This window comes from Equus quagga, chromosome 17, assembly GCF_021613505.1.
Source record: "Equus quagga isolate Etosha38 chromosome 17, UCLA_HA_Equagga_1.0, whole genome shotgun sequence".
NCBI lineage: Eukaryota > Metazoa > Chordata > Mammalia > Perissodactyla > Equidae > Equus > Equus quagga.
Window position 1 is genome coordinate 28,875,727 of NC_060283.1, and position 22,936 is coordinate 28,898,662.

Genomic DNA, 22,936 nt, shown 5'->3' on the forward strand with positions numbered 1-22,936 from the left:
AGAGAGAGAGAGAGAGAGAGAGAGAGAGAGAGAGAGAGAGAGAGAGACAGACACAAACACACACGCTTGATTAACGACATCTTTCAGATTTCCCCAAAGTCCAGCATAAATATAAGAAATCTACAAAAATCCTGCTTTGTGCAATACATGTTTCTGAAAAGTCTGGCTGAAAAAAATTGTCTGTAAACTGGATCATGTCAAACGCATTAGGATGTCTTATTACTTAAAAGACCACTTCCAATTAAACTAAAGATTGTTTGGCATTAAAAATAATCTCTTCCCACTATACACAAAGTTCTAGATCCCTGGAGGTATGCATCCTTTAAAATAAGGCTCACCATAGCAACATGCATGCACACAACTTCGTCTGGGTCTGAGCCTTATTTACCAACCACCACCAGCTCTGAGTCCTGTCCTCAGGCTCACCTCTGGTGGCTGCGAGTTAACGTCTTCTGCTGGTCTTCTGGTTTTAGAACTCAGCCCACTCCTAGACCACGGCACGGGCCTTGATCATCCTCCTAAATCTTGACCAGGACTCCCTTTCCTCTTCTTGGCTTCATTACTTCTTGCTAGACATGATGGTTTTAAAGGAATCCTGTCCTCTCAGGCAGCCTGAGCTGACTCCTCAGTCCAACTCCCCATTCCCTCCCCTAATCCTTTGCTACCTCAGCTCCATTTAGTTGTTTTCTGAGCCTGGATTTTTGTGTATTCCATTTTTTTTAAAGTTGAAATCACTTGGACTTGTTTACAAGGGCTCTTCTGGCTATTTGCTGAAAGGAATGAAAAGAAATCAAAACAAGAGAGAAGGAAAATAGTCAAGGTGCAGCCCAGTCTCCAGTTACCCGAGACCCACTGGATGAGACTCTGCAGGTGGGCCCAGCACTCGGTGCTTTAATACGTCCTCCAGGAGGTTTTCATGCACATTAAAGTTTATGAGCCACCAGTCGGGAAGAAAACAGGGTGTCTGTCAAGTATTGTGGACAAAATGAAGCATCTCATTGAGAAGAATTAAGTCTATATTACTGACACAGAAGAATGTCTAAGATATTCTATGTAATAAAACCATAGGTATAGTATAGTTTTTGTAAAAAATCTTAGAAGTATATTTCCACATGGAAAAACGTCTAGAAGGTTATACACCACAAACTGTTAATAATGGTTAACTCAGGGAAAATTCATCTTATTTTTCCTTTATGGATATCTGTACTTTTTAATTTATAAGCATATATTATTTTATAATTAAAAATATGGTTAATCTAGGCATCTTCCACTCCTCTCTGGCAAAACTCACGAGGTAAAAAAAAAAACTCACGAGGTAAAAATTAACCCAGTCCCCAGCAGACTTCAGTGTCTGGACTAATCAAGCTTGGGACGCTTTAGGGAGTTCTGGAGGAAGTGAGGCAGAGAGAGTGCTCAGTGCTCCCTGACTCAATCAGTGCTTGTATGTAAAGCTGCTGTGCCAGGAGATGACAGGTCAGGGCCTGAGAGATTCTGCCCTTCTTAAAGAGGCTAACCTAAAAAAAACGATTGTAGGGTTTGAGAGAAAAGAGAACAGACTAAAAACTTAAGGATTCTCTTGGAAGACACCAATTTATTTCCAGGAAAATTTTCTTTGTTACAGAAATTATGTATTTAAGTGTTCCATTTTTCACCCCTACTTTGTGATCTGGCAGTCATCCTGCAATTATGTTGGTCCTTTTTCAAGCTGGCTTCAGGTAGATACAGCATAAGCACATGATAGATCAGAAAGGGGCTTAAAACTAAAATAGATTGGTGGGAAATAATCCAGGGCAAGATGAAGAGAAGATAAAAAAGAGGTGACTATGTATACACATATCCAAGACCAAGTCAGGTCCTAACAAATAGCCTTTAGCTCATGACGCATCACAGGAAAATCCTGAGGCTTCCACAGGTTGCTCTCATGGGACCACTCAATTCTCTCACCTATGGCAAGTTTCCCATCAGAAGAACTGTAGGAACTCATAAAGGATCCCAAAGCTCTCTACCTGTATTATCATCATGCACAGAAGCCACTCAGAGTAATCTGCACACATCCTCTTGCTCTCCCCTGCCTACCAGTACATGGATGCGGCAGAAACAGAAAATACAGCTGTCTCCTCCAGGATAGCTGTTGTCCCAGAAACCAGAGAAACTCGGTAAAAAGAAGCTTTCAGTAACCTTTAATAATTAATTGGTTCATCTGCACTAAAGAAAACTACTTACACCAGATGTCTTTCTACTTGAGCTCAGAAAATTGACAAAGATTACTCCAATTTTTTCTATCAAGATACTCTCTACCTCTGGAACCCTAACTACACCAGTGTCCCAATACTTTCAACGTTGTATGAGGAGAAAATCATTTTGTAGATTGGTGAGGGAAGCCACCTTCTCAAGAGCCCGTCACTGTCTGGGGCTCTGCCTCATATAGTGTTTCAGATCAGAAAACAAAGGCACAGTGTGATTACAGAAAGGGGGCAGGGAGAGGAAACCAGCGCTCGGTCTGCAGTGGGATACAAAAGAGCGAGCAGAGGCAGTGGAGTCAGAGCTTGAAGCCAGCTCTAGCTCATACTAGATTTGGGGCGGACAGCCCTACCACTCCAAGCCTCAGCGTCCTTATCAATAAAGTGGAAATAATAAGCTATTGCACAGAGTTGTTCAACAATCCCAAGTATGCAAGAGGATGGGGAACAAGGAGATAGTGTTTAATGGGGACACAGTTTCAGTTTGGGATGATGAAACAGTTCTGGACACGGATGGTGGTGATGTTTGCACAACAATGTGAATGTACTTAATGCCAGTGAACTGTGCCTTTAAAAATACTTAAAATGGTAAATTTCAGGGGGCTGGCCCTGTGGCCAAGTGGTTCAAGTTCCATGTGCTCCACTTTGGCAGTCCAGGTTCACGGGTTCAGATCCTGGGCATGGACCAACTCTAGTCATCAGCCATGCTGTGGAGGCATCTCACATACAAAATAGAGGAAGACTGGCACAGATGTTAGCTCACAGCTAATTTTCCTCAAGTGAAAAAAAAAGAGGAAGATTGGCAACAGATGTTAGCTCAGGATGAATCTTCCACACACACACAAAGTAAATTTCATTATGTATATTTTACCACAACTTTTTAAAAAGGTATGTAAGGTTCCTGGCACAGTGCCTAGCTCTGAGTAGGTGCTTAAGAAATGCTAGTCTTACTCTCCTTATAAAAACTTCAAATTGAAAAAAAGTCAAAATCATGCTCCTTTCCCTATTTAATTGCAAGAGGCTTTGATGCTCAGGTAAAGCCAGTTGGCACCAACACCAAGTAGTGCCACAGTAAGTGTCTGGGTAGGAGAAGGAAGACTGTGTTAGTCATAATCCCTCCGGCATGTTCAGTTCCCAGTCCACCTCCACCTTGAATATCAATCCTACAGCCCCCAACAACTTGCAAAGAAAGCTGGGAAGCGTAAACCAGTTCCCAGACCAGACTCCAGGTCATGAGGACAAAAGCATTCCTGGTGGCAGCTCGCTGCTGTAAGTGGGACAGAGACAAGCACTACTGAACATCCAGTGGATGTGTCTGGAGCCTGTTCCAGGCCCCAGCATTAAGCTGATCAGTGTCTCAGATGCCTTTAATGGCTGGATTTAATGGACACAGAGGACAGTAGTCTCAAAGGCCTGGTAAAGGAAGATTAAAAATGCACTTGTCTGCAGTTCAGGAAAACAATTAATGATTATGTGTTGTAAGTCATAAAACAGAGAAGGGGAAAAATAGATGAGTTATCTCTAGGCATAGTAGAACACTGCTTTTGATGGGCAGGCTTAATTATAATTAGATCTTGATGCAATGTTCAGTTGGATGATCATTAACATTCCTCAAACTTAGCTCAAGGAGAATGAAATACTTGGGGGTACCAACACCCAGTCAATTCCCAAACAATACTTACTTTAGGGTCTGAGCTCTTGAACTTTAACCTTTCCACCAACTCAATCATAGCTGCCTTCAGCCCGCCTGAGTCTTTGCTCTAGAAGAAAGAAAAGTCAGAGGTCATTAGACAGCATTTTATTGCTCTCGAACACAAACAGCATTTCATGGGACAATGAAATGGAAAGCAATTTTTTCCTCTAATCAACCAAGAGAACTAAACGACTAAGGAAGGCTGTGTTGCCTCTCTTTCTCTTCTCTATGGACAAAGAGGGTCAGGATATAAATTGCCCACTGACCTGACAAAACTATTGGAATGAAAATTAAATGCAATTTGTACAGGCTGACTCAGTTTCTTCTCAGGGCTCAACTGTGCCAGTGTTCACTGAGGACCGAGGCTTCGCAGAAGAGATTTCCATCTGGGATGTCTATTTTATGACCTGCTGATTTTTATTTTGAACTTCTACATAGCAAATACAGAAGTATGCAACATCAAATATCCTTATAAAAATAAAAATAAAGAAAACTCCCAGAGATTTAACTGGAAATAGCATTACAGTGTGCTGGCTGAGTACAGGTTTTTGAGTCAGACATATAAGGTTTCAAATTTGGGGTCTGTGTCATTAACTAGTTGACAACCCTAGGCAATCACTGACTTTCTTAAAACCTTGTCCCCCTTCTATAAAATGGAGATAATACATAGTTTGATTTTGAGGGTTTGTAAAGGAATTAGCACAGTATGCAGCACACAGCAAGTACTCAATAAATGTCATCTAGGCTATTACTATTGTTGCTGTTACTGCATTGTAATGATTTAGAGTAGCAAAGGCCAATAGCCACAAATGCAAGCCACATATTAATTTTAAGTTTTCTAGTGGCCACAAAAATAAAGCAAAATTAATTTTAATACATTTTACTTAACTTACTATATCCAAAATATTATCACTGCAACATGTAAAAAAATATATAAAGTAAAAATATAAAGTATTTCACACTTACAGCCCAATTCAATTTGCACTAGCCACACTTCAAGTGCTCCAAAGCCATATATTGTTAGTGACTACTGTATTGGTCAGCACAGATTTATAGCACAGACTCTAAAGCCACACTCCCTGAATTCAAGTCCCAACTCTAGTACTATCTGTGTGACCTTAGGCAGGTCACTTAGCCTCTCTGTGCCTCAATTTCTTTATCTGTAATATCAAGCTAATAACGTTGCCTATTTCACAGGATTAAGGTAAGATTAAATGAGCTAACATATGTCACAGTGCTTAGAAGACGGCCTGGCACATAATAAACACAATAAATGTAGGAGACATTTTTATTATTATTGTCTGACTCTCTCACAATGTTTTAAATTCCTTAAGGATAAGAACCACATCTTCTATCTCTGTATCTGTGCCCAGCATCAAGAAGGTATTTGAAAAGGTCTGCTGAACAAATGAACATGCAATCTTAAGATAGGAATGCCCTAATAATAATACGTGCGTGTAGCACAATCTAAAATTACATGAATTAACTTATTTCCTTCTATCAATTCCTCTGTGGGACGGGGTAGCATCATCACCCTCATTTTACCAGTGACAAAAAAGAAGTGTGAAGGAGTAAAATGACTGTCGTTTTTACTGGGGAAAGGACAATAAAGTACAATATAAACAAACACTACAGATAACTGTTACTTGAAATAGGCCCCAGAATCAGTGATATTTTCTAAATTTGCAGAACCAATTCTAATTCCACCAAAACAGGAAGTACTTAGTAAGACCCCACCATATAGATTAAAATAGACTACAAGCTCAATCTTTTTCCCCTCTAACTTCCTCTCTCCCAAGTCTATGCAGGAAAGCTCAGCCGCAGCATGGCTGAGACTAACGCCCTCTTTAGACGTGCTCTCCAACACAGCTCAGCCGCAGCATGGCTGAGACTAACGCCCTCTTTAGACGTGCTCTCCAACACAGCTCAGTCGACGCTCCCGTTCTAGCTGTGGTCCTGAATTTTAATAATTTGTATTTCTGAAATGATGGCTTACAATTCTCCAAATTTCTTCACCAATTTAAATGTTTGATCTCTGTGGTCTCACAGCAGACAGTCGGGAAAAGCAATCTGGAGGTCACATACCAGGGACTGGGTGAGACCCGAAGTACCTAAAAAAGGGTTAAGTGGCCAGACATGATCCTGTTTTTGAGATGATCAGACAATGAAGCCTGTCTGGTGATATCAGCCCTATAAACTGCTTCTCATTGGTTGAACAAGCAGGTCACTTGTCCCTGGAAAGCTCTCTTCCCCCACATCCCAGCTGCCAGAGCCCATTTTAAGCTTTTCAGCAAGAGCCCTGATATATCCTGACTTTCCCCCTGGCTCTAGAGAACAGAAAGGAATGCACCAAACTGTGCCTGAAACATTCAGCAAAGAAACAGGACAACGAAAGAATCCCTAAGAAGCAGAAAGCCTGTTTGCAGGCAGATGCGCCTGTGTGCAGCGATAAGGGAATCCTTAGCCTGCTTTCATAAAAATACAGCACGTCAGCAGAATCCCTCCGCCTTTTCACAAAGCATCAGCAGCACTGCCTACCCAGGGGAAAGACAGGAGAGAGGCAGAAAGAGGCTCCCTTCAGGAAATTCACCCATTCCACCTCCACACCTGACTCTCTTTGAGAATTATTCTCAAGATTTTTTTTTTTTTTGAGGACTATTAGCCCTGAGCTAACTACTGCCAATCCTCCTGCTTTTGCTGAGGAAGACTGGCCCTGAGCTAACATCCATGCCCATCTTCCTCTACTTTATACGTGTGATGCCTACCACAGCATGGCTTTTGCTAAGTGGTGCCATGTCCGCACCTGGGATCCGAACCGGCGAACCCCAGGCTGCTGAGAAGCAGAATGTGTGAACTTAACCGCTGTGCCACTGGGCCGGCCCCTATTCTCAAGATTAATTGGGAGGAGGGGGCCGGCCCCGTGGCCGAGTGGTTACATTCGCGCACTCTGCTTCAGCGGCCCAGGGTTTCGCTGGTTCGGATCCTGGGAATGGACAGGACATGGCTCATCAGGCCATGCTGAGGCAGCATCCCACATGCCACAACTAGAAGGACCCACAACAAAAATATACAACTATGTACTGGGGGGATTTGGGGAGAAAGAGCAAAAAAAAAAAAAAAAAAGATTGGCAACAGTTGTTAGCTCAGGTGCCAATGTTTAAGAGAAAAAAAAAGATTAATTGGGGTCTATATTGAGCCAGGAATGCTTAGCCTCTAAATGGGTGGTGAAGAAAACCTCTCTCGATGGCTTTTTTTTTTTTTTTTACCCATAAAATAAGCAGTGGGTCACAAGGGACAGGCTCCTCTGGGTAGACTTGCCACTGACAACTGCAGGGCTGGGGCAAGAGTAGAAATGGAGGACCTTGGCCCCAAATCCACCTCCTTTCCTTTCCCACATCCCAGTCCCTTCCTGTACCTCAAGGGGCCTTTGTACACAGGGGTTCAAGTTAGTGCACTCAAGCTCTGGGAACATCCCTCTCAGTGGTCGCCCTTGGCCACACCTGGGACCTAGGAATGCACATATCAGAGGTGGAGTCTAATGGCTTGATCCATCTTTGGGAGGATGGACTCAGAAACAGGCTCTGCAGGCCCTGGAAGCAGGTTCAGGACATTTCATCTGGTAATTCTTGGGTCCTGCGTACTTAGAGAGTGTTCTAGAATGGGATGGGCATGGGCAAAGGAAGGGTCCCCTAAAGCATGGTACATTGGGCAGGGGCACAGGGCTGTCTAGATCTAAGGTGGTATTTGAGTATGAGTGTTCCCAAACCATAAGGTGGTATCATGTTTTAGTTAATTTGTTGGCAGAACCCAGTCGTCAGTCAAAAGGGAACTAGAGCAGGAGATTGTACCCTCGTATTTCCCTACTGTGGTAGAATAGAACAGCTGCCTCTGAAACCTGCACTCTAACTGAGAAGTGGACTACGATAGAAACAAAAAGCAGGCTAACTCTAACCTTGCAGACATTAGTTTCCATAAGTGGCCAGATTCTACCATGTCAGTCCTTGGGGCAAGCACTGGGGGTGGCAAAGAAGTGGGATTCTCCTCATGCTGCTCCTCTCCACCTCCATCCCCCAGTGCATTCCAAGAACACAGAAGTTCAATGAGAGCATATCTTGCTTATGAACTTCTTTCCTCCCCCAAGAGAGTGTCAAATAAAAAGACAAGTGCTATGTTGTAACACCCATCCCTCAGAGTTTGATCAATCTGTGCAGATCTGAGATACTTCACAAAAGCCAACTCCTAGGGATGAGTAATAATAAAACCAAAGAAAGGACAAAATGCCTTACATTTGAAGGTATTCTTTACTCTCCAAAGCATTTTCATACACTTTTTCATTGACACTACACAATCAACCTAAAAGGCAATGTATTCTCACTTTACAGCTGAGAAAATGGCTGGCAGAAATCAAATGAGGAACCCGAAAATCACAGAGCTCATACATTCTTTCATTGGCATTTGTCAATAACTTAATAACTAACAGGTAGTGTATTCTCACTTTACAATGAAGAAAAGTGGTTCTGTGGAGGTCAAACCATGTCCCCCAAATCACAGAGCCAGTCAGTAGCAACACCAGGATCAGAAAGCTCCAAATGAAAGAGATTTATAACATATACAACAGAAGAGGTTGGTATCAAGAATACAAGAGGACATATATATGAGATTCCTATAAATAAGAAAAAGCCAAATAAGCCCCAAGGAAATCCCAACAAAGGATCATGAATGTAACAGAAATGTAAAACGACTAACAAACATATGAAAAGATGTAAACGATGCTCAAACTTACTTGTAATTAAGATATCATTTCTCATTCATCATATTGAAAAAAAGTTTTGATCTGACAATATCAAGTGATGAAGGGCTTTTGGAAAATTGGAAACTTTCATGCGTTGCTGATATAAAATGATAAAGCTACTGTGAAATCACATGTCTAGCAAGTCTATTTCTCTCTTTCTCCTCCTTGGATCAAGGAGGGATGCACAAAAATATTTATTTGCAGCATTGTTTGCAAAACTGGAAAACTGGAAACATCATAAACATCCATCAATAGTGAGTGGGTAAAAAAACTATGAAATGAACAAACTATGGAACATGATATAGCAAACAAAAGAATGAAAGTAGATCTGTATGTACCTGAATACAAGGCCAGACATAATGCTGAATTAAAAAAAAACAAAAAAACCTTGTATACTGTATCACTTTTTAAAAAAATCCAAAAACCTATTATCTTCTATGGGTGATACATACGTGTGTAAAACACCAGAAAAGCAATGATTGGAGGAACTAGTCTGGGGATGGTGGTAGGAAGAGTCTGGGACTTACCTAAGATATTCCCTAAACATATTCCCGTTGTCTAATTAAGATTCACTACACAGAAAAGAAGCGGGGAGGCAGGGAGGACAGACCCGGGCTCCTGCTGCGAGCCTCGAGTTTGCCTAAGGGTAAATACTGGGGTGCTGTTCCCTTTGCACTGTAAACGCATGAACCAGCAGGTGCAAGAGAGGGTTTTTACCTGGTGTTCACGTATGGATTTCAGGGAGTTTGAAGCCCCCAAAACTGTATGCAAAATTTGGAAAGTACACGCACTTTTCTAGGCAAAGAGAATTAGCTTTCCTCAGAATCCCTACAAGTTTAACTTTCCTAGCGTAAACAGCATTGCACAAAGAGAAAGACGACCTGGTTCTATTCTTAGAGGCCAATGCCACTGACTGCTGTGTGAGCCTGGAAGAGTCATTTTACATCTCTGGGTTTCTGTTGCTCAATCTGTAAATGAGGAAAATGGACCAAATCAGAACCTACAAATTCGCAGCCTACAGCCTACAGCTTTTTTTAAAAAAGTTTTTCAAATTAATTCTTTGCTTTTAGAATGTTGTCCCACACAGCACACTGGGAATTTTAAATTAGCTGCCAGCATTTAAAAATCAGGAGCTATGACAGTAACAATAACGATTTCTAGCTTCTTTTGAAAATCTGAAAGACATGACCATACTGGGCTCCCACTCCCACACAGCAGCAGTTGGCTGCAGCTGAGCAGCAGCGACCTGCTTCAGCCAAGACGAGCTCCCTCCAGTCTGCTCCAGTTACCCTGGTTTGCTTCTCTCATTTACAGCACCTTTCCGGGCCCTGCAGATATTCATAGTTGCCACCCTGAAAGCGACTCTCTCTGAAACTTTTCTACCTCTAAGGGTCCGTGTATTTGAACACCAAAAAAGTTGGGATGTCTTTCTTCAAAGGGGTTCAGACTACCTCATAAACACATGTCCATCTACTCACCCCAAAACACAGAAATAACACAGCTCATTCTAATGTAAACACCCTTTGAAAGTGGGCAAGAGGCAGAAGCAAAGGTGGATACGGTAGGTAAAGTGGCATCAGAACAAGAAGCATTTCTTGACACCTGGTCTCTACTTTTTACGGGAGTCACTCTAGTCTAATCCCAACAACCAGCTGGGCACCGAAAGAAAAGTCATGTGTCAATAGAAATGTAAATGGAAATCATTTAAACAGCCTAAACTGGCTCCTAAATATTGAATTCCATATTGCAAAGGGTCAGAAGATGCTGAGTTCAGAAAGAGTATCAGCTGCCTGTTGTGTGTTTTCCCTAGCCCACAGGCCTTGTGTTGGTACTTTGCTTTTGGGGGAAAAATTAAAAAAAAAAAAAAAATCAATCCAACTTTCTATCATTTTTACAAAAAGGTTTTGTTTGAGAGAAACAGTGGAAAAGGATTGGAAGATAGAATATATAAAAAGTCCTCCTGAGGACTCAAATCAGAAAGCGAAGACTTGTCAAAAGGAAACGAAACCAAATTTTAGTATCACCATGCCATGTACAAAAATTCTTTACCACCTTCTTCACATGACTTGATTTTCCAACCCCAATCCACTCCTATGTTAGGCAACCACCTTTATACAGCTGCTCAGGTCCAAAGTGATTTGGGAGTCTGAGAAAACCCATGGCCAAGTCTTTCGAGACCTAACGCACACAGACACCACCCCCGGCGGCTCCTCCCCACCTTGCGACCCCGGGTCCATGCAGCAGCACTGCTCCACTCTTGCTCTCCACACGCCCTTCTGCACAGGTACCAGAGGGAAATTTTAGGAACATCCATCAAAGCCCTCATTACCCTGCTGAAACAGTCCACAGCTACTCAGAACGAGATTCAAAACCCTGATCATGGCCTACCTGGTCGTCTGTCCTCATGTAGCACTCCCCCAGCCCCACCTGACTCACTTCTCCTGCCATCCTTTAATCCCTCAGGAAACTTGTTCCATCTCGGAACCTCGCTATTCCCTCCACTTGGACCACTATGCCCCCAAATCTCTCCATCACTGGCTCTAACTATGCCCAGGTCACTACCTCAAAAGAGTCCTTCTCAGATCCTTAAACAGCTTCCCTCTCAACCCCCATCCCAGTCACTCTCTTTCTCCTTCTTCTAGTTTGTTATTTGTAGTACCTGTCATTATTTGAAATATTATTTACTGTTTAACTTATGTCTATTTCACTCACACAGTATAAGCTTCATGAGACAAGGGACTTAGAATTGTTTATTGTTACACTCCCCACTGCCCAAAACAGCACCACCTGATTGAATGAATAGATTAAAGGAAAAAACCATCAGGCCACTAACTTCAAACAATATATAAAAATATCTTAATAAATAGTCCACCTCAAAGAACTGTGGTAAAAATTAAATGAGATAATATGTAAGAAATGTATAGTATAGAACCTGGCACATGCTAAGTTCTCAAAAAATTTTAGTTATCAATGTTGTTGTTATTAACTGAATAACAATGTACTGAGAGACTGACTAACAACTATCAAGTACTGAGCTAGAGAAGTGCTGAATAGAAAAAAATGAACAAGATAACCTGTTACTAATCAAAATACTCTGTTAAAATATCCAGGAAGACAACTTCAGAGAGAAAGGAAAGAATAGTTTTAGACTATTCAGAAAGTATTTATCTATTAAATACTTTCATACATCAGGAGAATGTGTCAGTACAGCTTAGAAAGGTTAAATGTAAGTGGGAATAATTAAGCGAGAGTAGGGGCAAAATGGGGTGGTGGAAAGAACACGTACTTTGGAGTCAGACCTGGATTCAAATCCTAGTCTTTCCACTTAGTAGCTAGGTGTCCTTCCACAGAGCTCAAACTCCTTAAGCATCAGTTTCTTTATCTGTAAAATGGGAATCATAACAATATAGCTTATTTGTAGGAGTTGTACTGAGGTCAACTGAAATAATGAAAGAAAACCATCTGACCTAAAACCACACAGTAACTATTATCCTCATCTCTGGAAAGCGCCTCAAAAGTCAATAGCAGACATGAGTTTCTAGACTCTCTTAGTTTTAGAACTTCAGCTAAAGGTTAGCATTTCCATTCTTCACACACATGAAGTCCGAGTCTACCACTCGACACAGGTTATAGTCTGCCAGGGTTCACAGAGACCCAAGGCACAGAGAGAACAGTAGGGTGCCTGTAACATCTCTCCCCAGGACTGCCTACTGGACGGAAAATGGAAACTGTTTTCTAACCAGAAAGTAAAGGGTGTACTGCCCCTGCCTCCTCTCCACTTCTATAAAAATTTCCCAAGTTCAGAATGTAAAACAGAATTTAAAGAGGACAACCAGCAAGACTTGTGAACCTAAAATTAGACCTACCAGCTGTGTTTTGGTTAGCTAGTGCATAAGGCACCAGCAGGAGCCTCTTCTCTGAAGAGAAGTTTCTCACCAGCCTATCTAGCCACCAGAATAGAGCAGGCAGAAGGAGCAGCAGGAGAGGGGGCTGAACAGTTCTCACCCAGAGAAACTTGGTGTCCTGAATTTCTCCTGCTGCCAGACTAAGGTCTGGACCTGAACTCAGAACAGAACCTTAGAAAGCTCTCTAATGGTAATAAGAGCAAGAGCCAGCCAACTGCTGAGGGCTTATTATATTCCAGGCACTGTGCTCAGCTCCTCACACGCATGATCTTTTCATTCCTCACTAAAACCCAATGAGGAGAAACAATTATCATGTCCATGTTACACATGAGGAAACCAAGACTCAGAAAGGCCGAGTGAATTATCCAACATGACATAGCTTAGAAGTAGCAAAGCCAGGTCTCAAACTCATAGATTGCAAAGCCAACTAAGACAAGATGACGTGGTCCTTCATATTCATTCTCCCATTTTTGCTTAGTAACAGACCCCAGCTTCTACCTGACACACTATGGCGAGGAGAAAAGACTGTTTTCCAGCCTCCTTTACAACTAGATAAGACCACGGGACTGAATTCTGGCCAATGAAACATAAGCAGCAATGTGTGCAACTCTGGGACGGTTCTCCTAAAACAGAGAGGTGTGCTCTTCTTCACTTTCCATGCCTGCTATCCTGGAACGTGGATGTGCTGGCTGGACCCTCAACAGTCATCTTGGTCCATGACAGGGACTACCCTAAGGATGGTGGAGTACAGCTGGAAAGAGCCTAGATTCCTGATAACTTTATGGTTTCTCCACACGAGCCACAGACTGCTTACATCCAGACTTCTTTTACACAAGAGACAAACACATCTATTTCGTTTGAATTATTGTTATTTTAGGTTTTCCGAAATTACTTCATTATTTTGGATGCAGTTGAACTTAATATAAACATTGATAAACTAAATCACTAAGCAATACTGTCTTTTTCAGTTCTTCATTGATGCCCTGGGACTAGATGAGATTATAATACTTCACATCATACATCTACCCAATGTTTCATGTATACCTACTATCCAAAAGGCACTGTGCTAGGTGCTGGGAACACAAAAATGAGTAACATACCATCTCAGCCCTAGAAGAGTTTATAACCCATGCGGAACACACACATGGAAAGAAAGAACACTGATACAGTTATATGTATTTAGTGCTACAATAAATGTGCTCATGTTGTTGCCATGGGAACAGAGAGGGCTACCTAACAGCCTAGTCTCTATCTACCTCGTAAAATCCTATCCATCTTTGAAGGCCTACCTTGAATACCACTTCCTCCAAGAATCTTTCCTGATTCCATGCCTCCAGCTGAAATTAATTTCTTTTCTCTGAGCCCCCACAGCATACCATTTGTACCTCTCCTCTAATATTTACACAAAAATAAGCATGTGAAAAGACTATCTTTCCTATTCAGACTATAAGCTTCCTGTTGTCAGAAACCTTTCTTTATTCTTCTCAATATCCATCACACAGTTCACCATAAGTGCTTAAAAATTATTCAGATAAGTAAAATTAACTTAAAAAAATACCAGTCATTGAGAGCAGAGCTAACTATATGCTATAGTTTGGACATATTATAACGAATGTTTTCTCTAGTATTCTACTGAAGTGAAAAGCAGATTACTCTGCTACCTGATCAAAACTAACTAAACATGGGGGCCAGGCTAGTGGCGTAGTAGTTAAGTTTGTGCACTCCACTTCAGCAGCCCAGGGTTGACAGGTTCGGATCCTGGGCATGGACCTAGCACCGCCATACTGTGGTGGCATCCCACAGAAATTAGAGGAGGACTGGCACAGATGCTAGCTCAGCAACAATCTTCCTCAAGCAAAAAGAGGAAGACTGGCAACAGACGTTAACTCAGGGCCAATCTTCCTCACACATACACATACATACACACACACACACACACAAACTAATCACATCTGAAGTGAGTATAACATATAATTGAATGTTCAACAAGAAAAATCTAGCACATTAAAATGTATATCAATCAGAGTCACTGCCCATATAGTTATTTGCCATAAATTATGGTATACTTGGAGGATTTTGTTTGGTTTTATTTTTTTCATTCTTGATTCATTTTTTGACATCTGAAAAGGGCATCAATACTGATGTACTGATGTTTTTCCCCTTGATGCCATGTTGGCCTGATCCCTATCACAGTGTTACACGCCCCCCCCCCCCCGCCAAAAGCAAAAACAAAACACATACACAAAGGATTTAAGTTTCCCAGGGCCAGGGTTCTGTGCTTCTCACTCCATTCTCATTTCTACTCTACAGATCAGGACTGGTTTTTCTTCCACCTACTCTTCGTCTCTACTCTGTCTCCTCTTCTGAAAGGTTCCCGGGCATCTGTGATTCTTCCTGCCACACAAAAAGTTTAGCCCCTAGCTCTGGATATAAAAAAAACCATCAGGATTGGGTACACAAAACTGACGTGGTCATCCCAGACTGAACTGTAACTTCTAGCAGAAGACACACTGACACGGATTGATCTCTGGCTTCTCAGTCTTGGGTCAGATGCAAAGGAAGAGAAAAGGTGGGTTTACTAACGGGCGGGCAGGACAACTTTCATGTCACAGGTTGTAGTCAAGAAATGTTGGTGCCATGGATTGGAAGAATAAACATAGTTAAAACGTCCATACTACCTAAAGCAATCTACAGATCCAATGCAATCCCAATTAGAATCCCAATGACATTCTTCACGGAAATAGAACAAAGAATTCTAAAATTTATACAGGGCAACAAAAGACCCCAAACAACTAAAGCAATCCTGAGAAAAAAGAACAAAGCTGGAGGCATCAAAATCCCTGACTTCAAAATGTACTACAAAGCCATAGTGATCAAAACGGCATGGTACTGGTACAAAAACACACACACAGATCAACGGAACAGAACTGAAACCCCAAAAATAAAACCACACATATACGGACAGCTAATCTTCAACAAAGTTGCCAAGAACATACAATGGAGAAAAGATGGTCTCTTCAATAAATGGTGTTGGGAAAACTGGATAGCCACATGCAAAAGAATGAAAGTAGATCATTTATCTCACACCATACACAAAAATAAACTCAAAACGGATCAAAGACTTGAAGGTAAGACGTGAAACCATAAAACTCCTAGAAGAAAACATGGGCAGTACACTCTTTGACATCAGTCTTAGAAGTATCTTTTCAAATACCATGTCTACTTGGGCAAAAGAAACAAAAGGAAAAATAAACAAATGGACTTCATCAGACTAAAGGGCTTCTGCAAGCCAAAGGAAACTAGGAACAAAACAAAAAGACAACCCACCAACTTGGAGAAAATATTTGCAAATCACATATCTGAAAAGGGATTAATCTCTAAAATATATAAAGGACTAACACAACTCAACAACAAAAAAACAAACAACCCGATCAAAAAATGGGCAAAGGATAGGAACAGACATTTTTCCAAAGAAGATACACAGATGGCCAATAGGCACATGAAAAGATATTCAACCTCACTAACCATCAGGGAAATGCAAATCAAAACTACATTGAGGGGTCGGCCCCATGGTGGAGTGGTTAAGTTGGCGTGCTCCACCTTTGGCGGCCCAGCGCTTCACCGGTTCAGATCCTGGGGGTGGACATGGCACCACTTGTGAGGCCATGCTCAGGTGGCATCCCACATAGCACAACCAGAAGGACCTACAACTAGAATATACAACTATGTGCTGGGGCTTTGAGGAAAAGAAGAAGAAGAAGAAGAAGAAAGACTGGAAATAGCTGTTAGCTCAGGTGCCAATCTTTTAAAAAAAACAAAAACAAAACTACATTGAGATATTACCTTATACCTGTTAGAATGGCTATAATCACCAAGACAAAAAATAAAAAATGTTGGAGAGGATGTGGAGAAAAGAGAACCCTCACACACTGCTGGTGAGAATGCAAACTGGTGCAGTCATTATGGAAAACAGGATGGAGAGTTCTCAAAAAATTAAAAATCAAAATACCATATGACCTAGCTATTCCACCACTGGGTATTTTATCCAAAGAACTTGAAATGAACAACTCAAAGAGACTTATGCACCCCTATGTTCACTGCAGCATTATTCGCAGTAGCCAAGATGTGGAAGCAACCCAAGTGCCCATCGACTAATGAATGGCTAAAGGAGATGCAGTGTAAATATATACAATGGAATACTACTTGGCCATAAAAAAGACAAAATCGTCCCATTTACAACAACACGGATGGAACTTGAGGGTATTATGTTAACAAGATAAGCCAGGCAGAGGACGACAAACACTGTATGACTTCACTCATATGTGGAACATAAAAACATGGACAAAGAGATCAGACTACTGGTTACCAGAGGGGAAGGGAGGTTGGGGACAGACATAAAGGGTAAAGAGGCACATATATATGGTGATGGACAAAAAACAACGTCCAACTGAAATTTCAAAATGTTATAAGCTACTATGACCTCAATAAAAAAAAATCCAGAAAAAAACAAAAATAAACAAACAAACAATAGAAACGGTGGTGCCACAGGTACATAGTTCTTTATCCCCAGAGGGGCTTACGAATAATAAGCCTCCTGCATCAGCAATCTCACCCTGAAAAGCAACTGTCTAATAGTATAACATGCCTGTTAACCCATTCTATTTTGACTGCAAGGTCAGGGAAGAGAAAAAGAGGGCACTAGATTCTGGGGAGAGAGAGCAGGGAAAGCTTGGACCTGTTCTCTCAAGAGTAGGCTGTTAAGACCCCGGGCACCAATTTGGCTTTCTAGCACCAATACCCGCCACTCACAGCCCGGTTACACACTGAGCTATCAAAACACATATTGTACAACTCTTCTCAACTCTAAACCTGTATGTTTGACTAGACTCCTCATATTAATAATAATAAAAACAGTTAAGATTTATTGAGCACTAACAACGTGTTAAGCATTGTTAAAGTGTCTTAACACAAATTAAGTCATTTTATGCTCACAAAAGTCCTATTTTACTTTATTTTTTAACTTTATAACCGTTTTAGAGAAATGCAAACAAGGCCAAAGTGTTACATAACTTGCCGAAGGTCAAAAAGCAAGTAGCAGAGCTAAGATATTTCCTGTCCCTCTCTAATCCTGCATTGTATTTTATTTTTTCTTTATAACACTTATTAAGCTGTTTATCTGTTTATTTCTTCTCCTCTATTTCTTCTAATACAATGTAATCTCCAGTAGAAGCAGGGACCTTTTCCATTTTGCTCACTGCCACATCTCCAATGCTGAGACAAGCCTCTGACCTCAGCCAATGCTCAATAAATACTCGCTGAGTGGATGAAGGCGTACATAACAGATCCTGTTCTCTCACCATCATCACACCAAGCCACGTGCAATATTCCACAAGACTTTCCTTCTTGCCAGTAAGCAAATGTACATTGCCCTCAAAACATCCGAAACCAGAGGTGAAGTGGAACTAATGAAAGCTGCAACCAAACTCTGATCAAGCTCAAAACCTTTACTGGATCAAAATGATCAGCCCTCATCCTAGCTACCTAACACAGCAAATAAATAGCACACCCTGAGAGGGAAAAAAGAAAATATTACTCTAGTTTCTACAGTTCTCCTAAACACAATGTCTAGTATTGATGAAAAATTAGGAGACATGAGAAGAATCGTGAAAATATGATAATCAAGAATCAGACACCAAAAGATTCAAAGAAATGGGATCTTACAAAAATAACCAAATAGGCATTCTAGAGCTGAAAAACACAATATCATAAATTAAGAATTTAATGAATGACACGCAATGGAGTATCTGCAGCTGTAAATAAATAGGCAGATCTACGGAGTGATTTCAAAGACATATTGCTAAGTGAAAAAAGCAAAGCCTAAGAGAGAATTTATATTGCCCCAAAACCCATAATTCCAGTTTCACCGTGAGAAAAACATCAGACAAATGCAAACTGAGAGACATTCCACAAAACACCTCACTAGCACTCCTCGAAACTATCAACCGTCATCAAAAACAAGAAAATGTATGTGGCCATAGGATTCCGGGTACTGACAAATAAACAGCAAGCAATAAGATATATTGACATATATGAGGAAGCCATTTGGTGTGAACCTAATTTGCCCTGACTTTGTTTTTTCAAAAGGGCCTGTCGTGGCCACTGACCATCCATTATACATCTGCTTTAAGCACTTGCTATGTCCTAAAGAACAATGCCCTTAAGGATAAAGGTACAACTTCCCCCATATTAGCATTTTCCTTAAGGATAAGCTTCTCTCCCTAGGTTAGGAACTGATTGCTGCACCCATCCTGTGACCAGCCAGCTCAAGACAACAGACCCGCTCCCTGCTGTGTCCACCCCCACCCACCCCCCAGACAGCAGACCTACTACCTGCTGTGTCCATCAATCGCTGTGCTGACAGAGCAGTCTTGTGACTATCGTAAAAGGGACATTTCAATCACATGTGAAACATCCTCTTTGAGGGTATATGACTACTCTGTACACCCCTACTTCTTTGGTGCCCCTCCTTCCTTGGGGAAGGAAGGCCCTGGGCTATATGGTCCTCACATTTGGCTCAGAATACACTCACTCCAATTTTCATTTATAGATAGGTTGTGGATTATTTTCATTGACAGTACAAAAGTCACTGGAGGACAAATTGGTGAAATTCAAATAGGGTCTACAGTTTAGTTAGTAATATTGTTCCAACCTTAGGATAAGCAAAGCAAGTACAGGAAGCAGTTCTTGATCTGAGGACGTTTGCTGAGAGCAAGAAACTGGGCTGTGTATTTGATTAGGGGCATAAAATGAGTTGGGGGTCTGGGGGAGAAGGTAACACAAAGCAAAGCTTATGGCCTGTTCAGAATGAGACATTTCAAGGAGTCCCTTTCCATATAGACTTGGGACGCTCCCATCCTGCCAAAGGTAAAATCCTAGAGTAAAGACAAACTAAAGTAAACTTGCCACAATCTCACCCTCCAAACACTCCGCACCTTCCTGTGGGGAGTGCTGTCTTGGAGCTGAACAAAATGGGGTTGGGGGTGGCGCATAGGGCAAGACGAAAGAAAAAAATCTTTAAAAGGTTGTAAACTTGGGCACACAAGTCCTAAAAATCTGATCCAAGAAACCTCAAGCAATTATTTTGGTTTAAGGGGGTTCTAGACAAGTTTTACTCTCAGGCCTTAGCAGGAGCAAACTCAAATTCTCTTTTGAAGAATACAGCTTCATGCCAAGGCTTCGGAAATCCCCACAAATAATTTTTTAAAGGCAATGAGAAGCTATGCAAACATAACAAAGGACAAAAGAAAATAAAGAAACATGAAAAACACCATCAAAAACAATAGCAGAGAGAAATCCACAAAGTCTTCACATGCTGGATTATCAGAGACAGATGACAAATGAACATGCTCAAAGGAATAAAGTGGAGAGCTACAGTATGAAAAGAGATAAGAAGATATGAGTCACAAATTTATACTAGTACATCTGAAAATTTAGACAAAATGGACAAACTTTTGGGAAAATGTAACTTACCAAAATTGACTTAAGGAAAAATACACAACCTGGACAGATTATAACCACTAAAGAAATTGAATCCATAGTCAGAAATACTATGCAAAACAAAAAACAAAATACTCTCTCTTTCTCTCTCTTTTCAGTTCCAGATGGCTTCCCTGGTCAGTTCAACCACCATTCTAAGAAATACTCCAATCTTATACAAACACTTCCAGAGCACTGAAAGAGGGAAAATACGAGAGAAGCAATACCCCCTGACTCATACTATAAAGCCAATATAACCTTGATAGCAAATCTCATGAGGACAGTACAAGAAAGAAAATTTATGAGCTAATTTCTCCCATAAATATAAATAAAAAAAACTCTATATAAATTAATAAACAAAATTCAAAAACAAGGATACTTCATCATCACCAATCTGGGTTTATCCTAGAAATGCAAGGTTGCTTTAATTGTAAAATATAGTAATAATGACATGAAGAGATAGAAATAAGACCATAAATATGCACTCGCCTGTATCTGCAGAAAGAAACACTTGAAGGATGAGCAAAAAACAAATAAAAGTGGTTACCAATAGTGTTAAGGGAGTTGGGGGAAAGGGGAAAAGGTGAAAGAGAAGCTTTTGAGACATACAAACTTATTACTGATTTAAAAATTTAATCTAAAAAGTAAGTCAATTAATGTAATTCATCACATTAACATAGTAAAAGAGTAAAATCACATGAATATCCCAATAGATACAAGAAAAGCACCTGATAAAATTCAGTATTCATTCAATATTATGAAAAACTCTTAAACTAGGATGAGGAGGAAACTTTCTTAACCTGATAAAACACATCTGTGAAAAAAAAACTACTATCACACTTATTTGTGAAATGTTGTGAATTATCCCTCAATTAGGAACAAGGCCAGAATACCCACTATCACTTCTATTCAACATTATAGTAGAGGTCCTATCCAAAGCAATAAGGTAAGAAAAAACAAACAACAGGTATAAGGATTGGGAAGAAACAAAAACTGTCCCTCTTTGCAGATAATATGATCATGTATGTAGAATGATTCTACAGATTAAGTATTAGAATACGTAAGAGAATTCAGCAGATTGCTTAATACAAAAATCAATAAATATAAGTTATCATATTCCTATATAACAACAACTAGATAACAAAAATTAAAAACATGTTTTACAATACTATAAAACTGTAAATATAATAAATTTCAGGAACAAATTTCACAATGAAGGACAAGATCTTACAGAAAAAAATGATGAAACTTAACTGTGAGGCAATAAAAAAGACGTAAAACAATGGATCAGAAGATTTCATGTTGTAATGGTATTAATGCTCTGTATCCTGGTTTATAAATTCAGTATAATACAAAAAGAGCCCTGCAGGCATTTTTTAAAAATAGAACTTTACAGTATGACTCTAAGAAATCTAAAAGGCCAAGACTGGGTGAGATACTTTCCCAGAAGAATGAAGTAGAAGGACTTGCTCTACCAGGTATTAAGAAATGTTACAAAGCTATAATGACTGAAAAACATACTGTTCACCGAGGGGTACACCAACAGATCAATGGTACAGAACAGAAGAGCCAAGAAACACATTCACACACACTCGTACTTTACACATGACAGGTGTCACAGCAGATCAGTGCAGAAAGGATAAGCTTTTCAATAAACGCTGCTACAGCAATTGGCATCTGCATGGGGGAAAAAATTAAATTAAGCCCCTATCTCCACTACACAAAAATCAATACTAAGTGGAACAAGACACAAAAAGCACTAACAATAAAGGAAATTATTGATAAATTCTGACATTAAAATTAAGAACTTCTATTCAAGGCACAATTTTTTAAAAAGATGAGTAGAAGGAGATATTTGGAACCCATATAAACAACAAAGAAGTCAGAAATAAATGCCAAAAATTAATAAGAAGATAGATACGCCAATAGAAAAATGAGCAAAAGACCTGAATGGGCACTTCACAAAAGAAGAAATACAAAAGATGCTCAAAGTTGTCAGTAACCCGAGGAATGCAAATTTAAACCACAGGAAAATACCATTATATAGACACAAGATTGACATAAATTAAAAATTCTGTAATGGCAAGCATGAGTGAAGATACAGAGCAACAGGAACTCGCACACAGTCTCTATGGCAATGCAAACTGGTACAACCACTTTGGAAAATAGTTGGCAACATCTAGTACTATTGAAGATAAGCATAGTCTAGGATCCAACAATTGCACTCCTAGGTTTATCTTCCATTTAAACGCATGTAGACATGCAGCAGGAGACATGAACAAGAATGTTTATACCAACATTGTTTATAATAGCCAGAAACTCCAGAATCTGAAAACCAAATGTTACCACTCACAACAGGTAACTTGTGGCATATTCATAAAATGGAATTCTATACAATGATAATGAACAAACCACAGCCACCCACCGGATGAATCTAACACAATACTGAAAAAATGAAGACCCAAGAGAATGCACGATAACAATGTGATACAATTGTGTCAAATTCAAATAAGTTTAGGAATGCATACATACGCGGTAAAAGTAGAAAGACAGGCAAGGAAATTATCACCACAAAAGTCGGAATCATAGTTACCTACGGGGAAAGGAGATGGTTCTAACTGGAAAAGGGCCCCGGGCTTCCAGATCGCTACTAATGTTCTATTTCTTAATCTGGGTGGACGTTACTTCAGTCTTTGCTTTATAATTATTTATAATAAGTGTATGTTTTTATACATTTTGAGTATGTATGTTACAATAAAAAAGTGAAATC

General features: G+C 40.3%; 1 protein-coding gene across 3 annotated transcripts in view; it reads right to left on the bottom strand.

Annotated features, from left to right (window-relative positions):
- TRIM44 (tripartite motif containing 44) overlaps positions 1-22,936 on the bottom strand; it is a 106,245-nt gene that overhangs the window by 81,506 nt on the left and 1,803 nt on the right. For all 3 annotated transcript variants that reach the window (XM_046643638.1, XM_046643639.1, XM_046643641.1), the window contains exon 2: positions 3,923-4,000. In XM_046643638.1, coding sequence (XP_046499594.1) covers positions 3,923-4,000 — 78 coding nt within the window. The remainder of the gene's footprint in view (positions 1-3,922; positions 4,001-22,936) is intronic.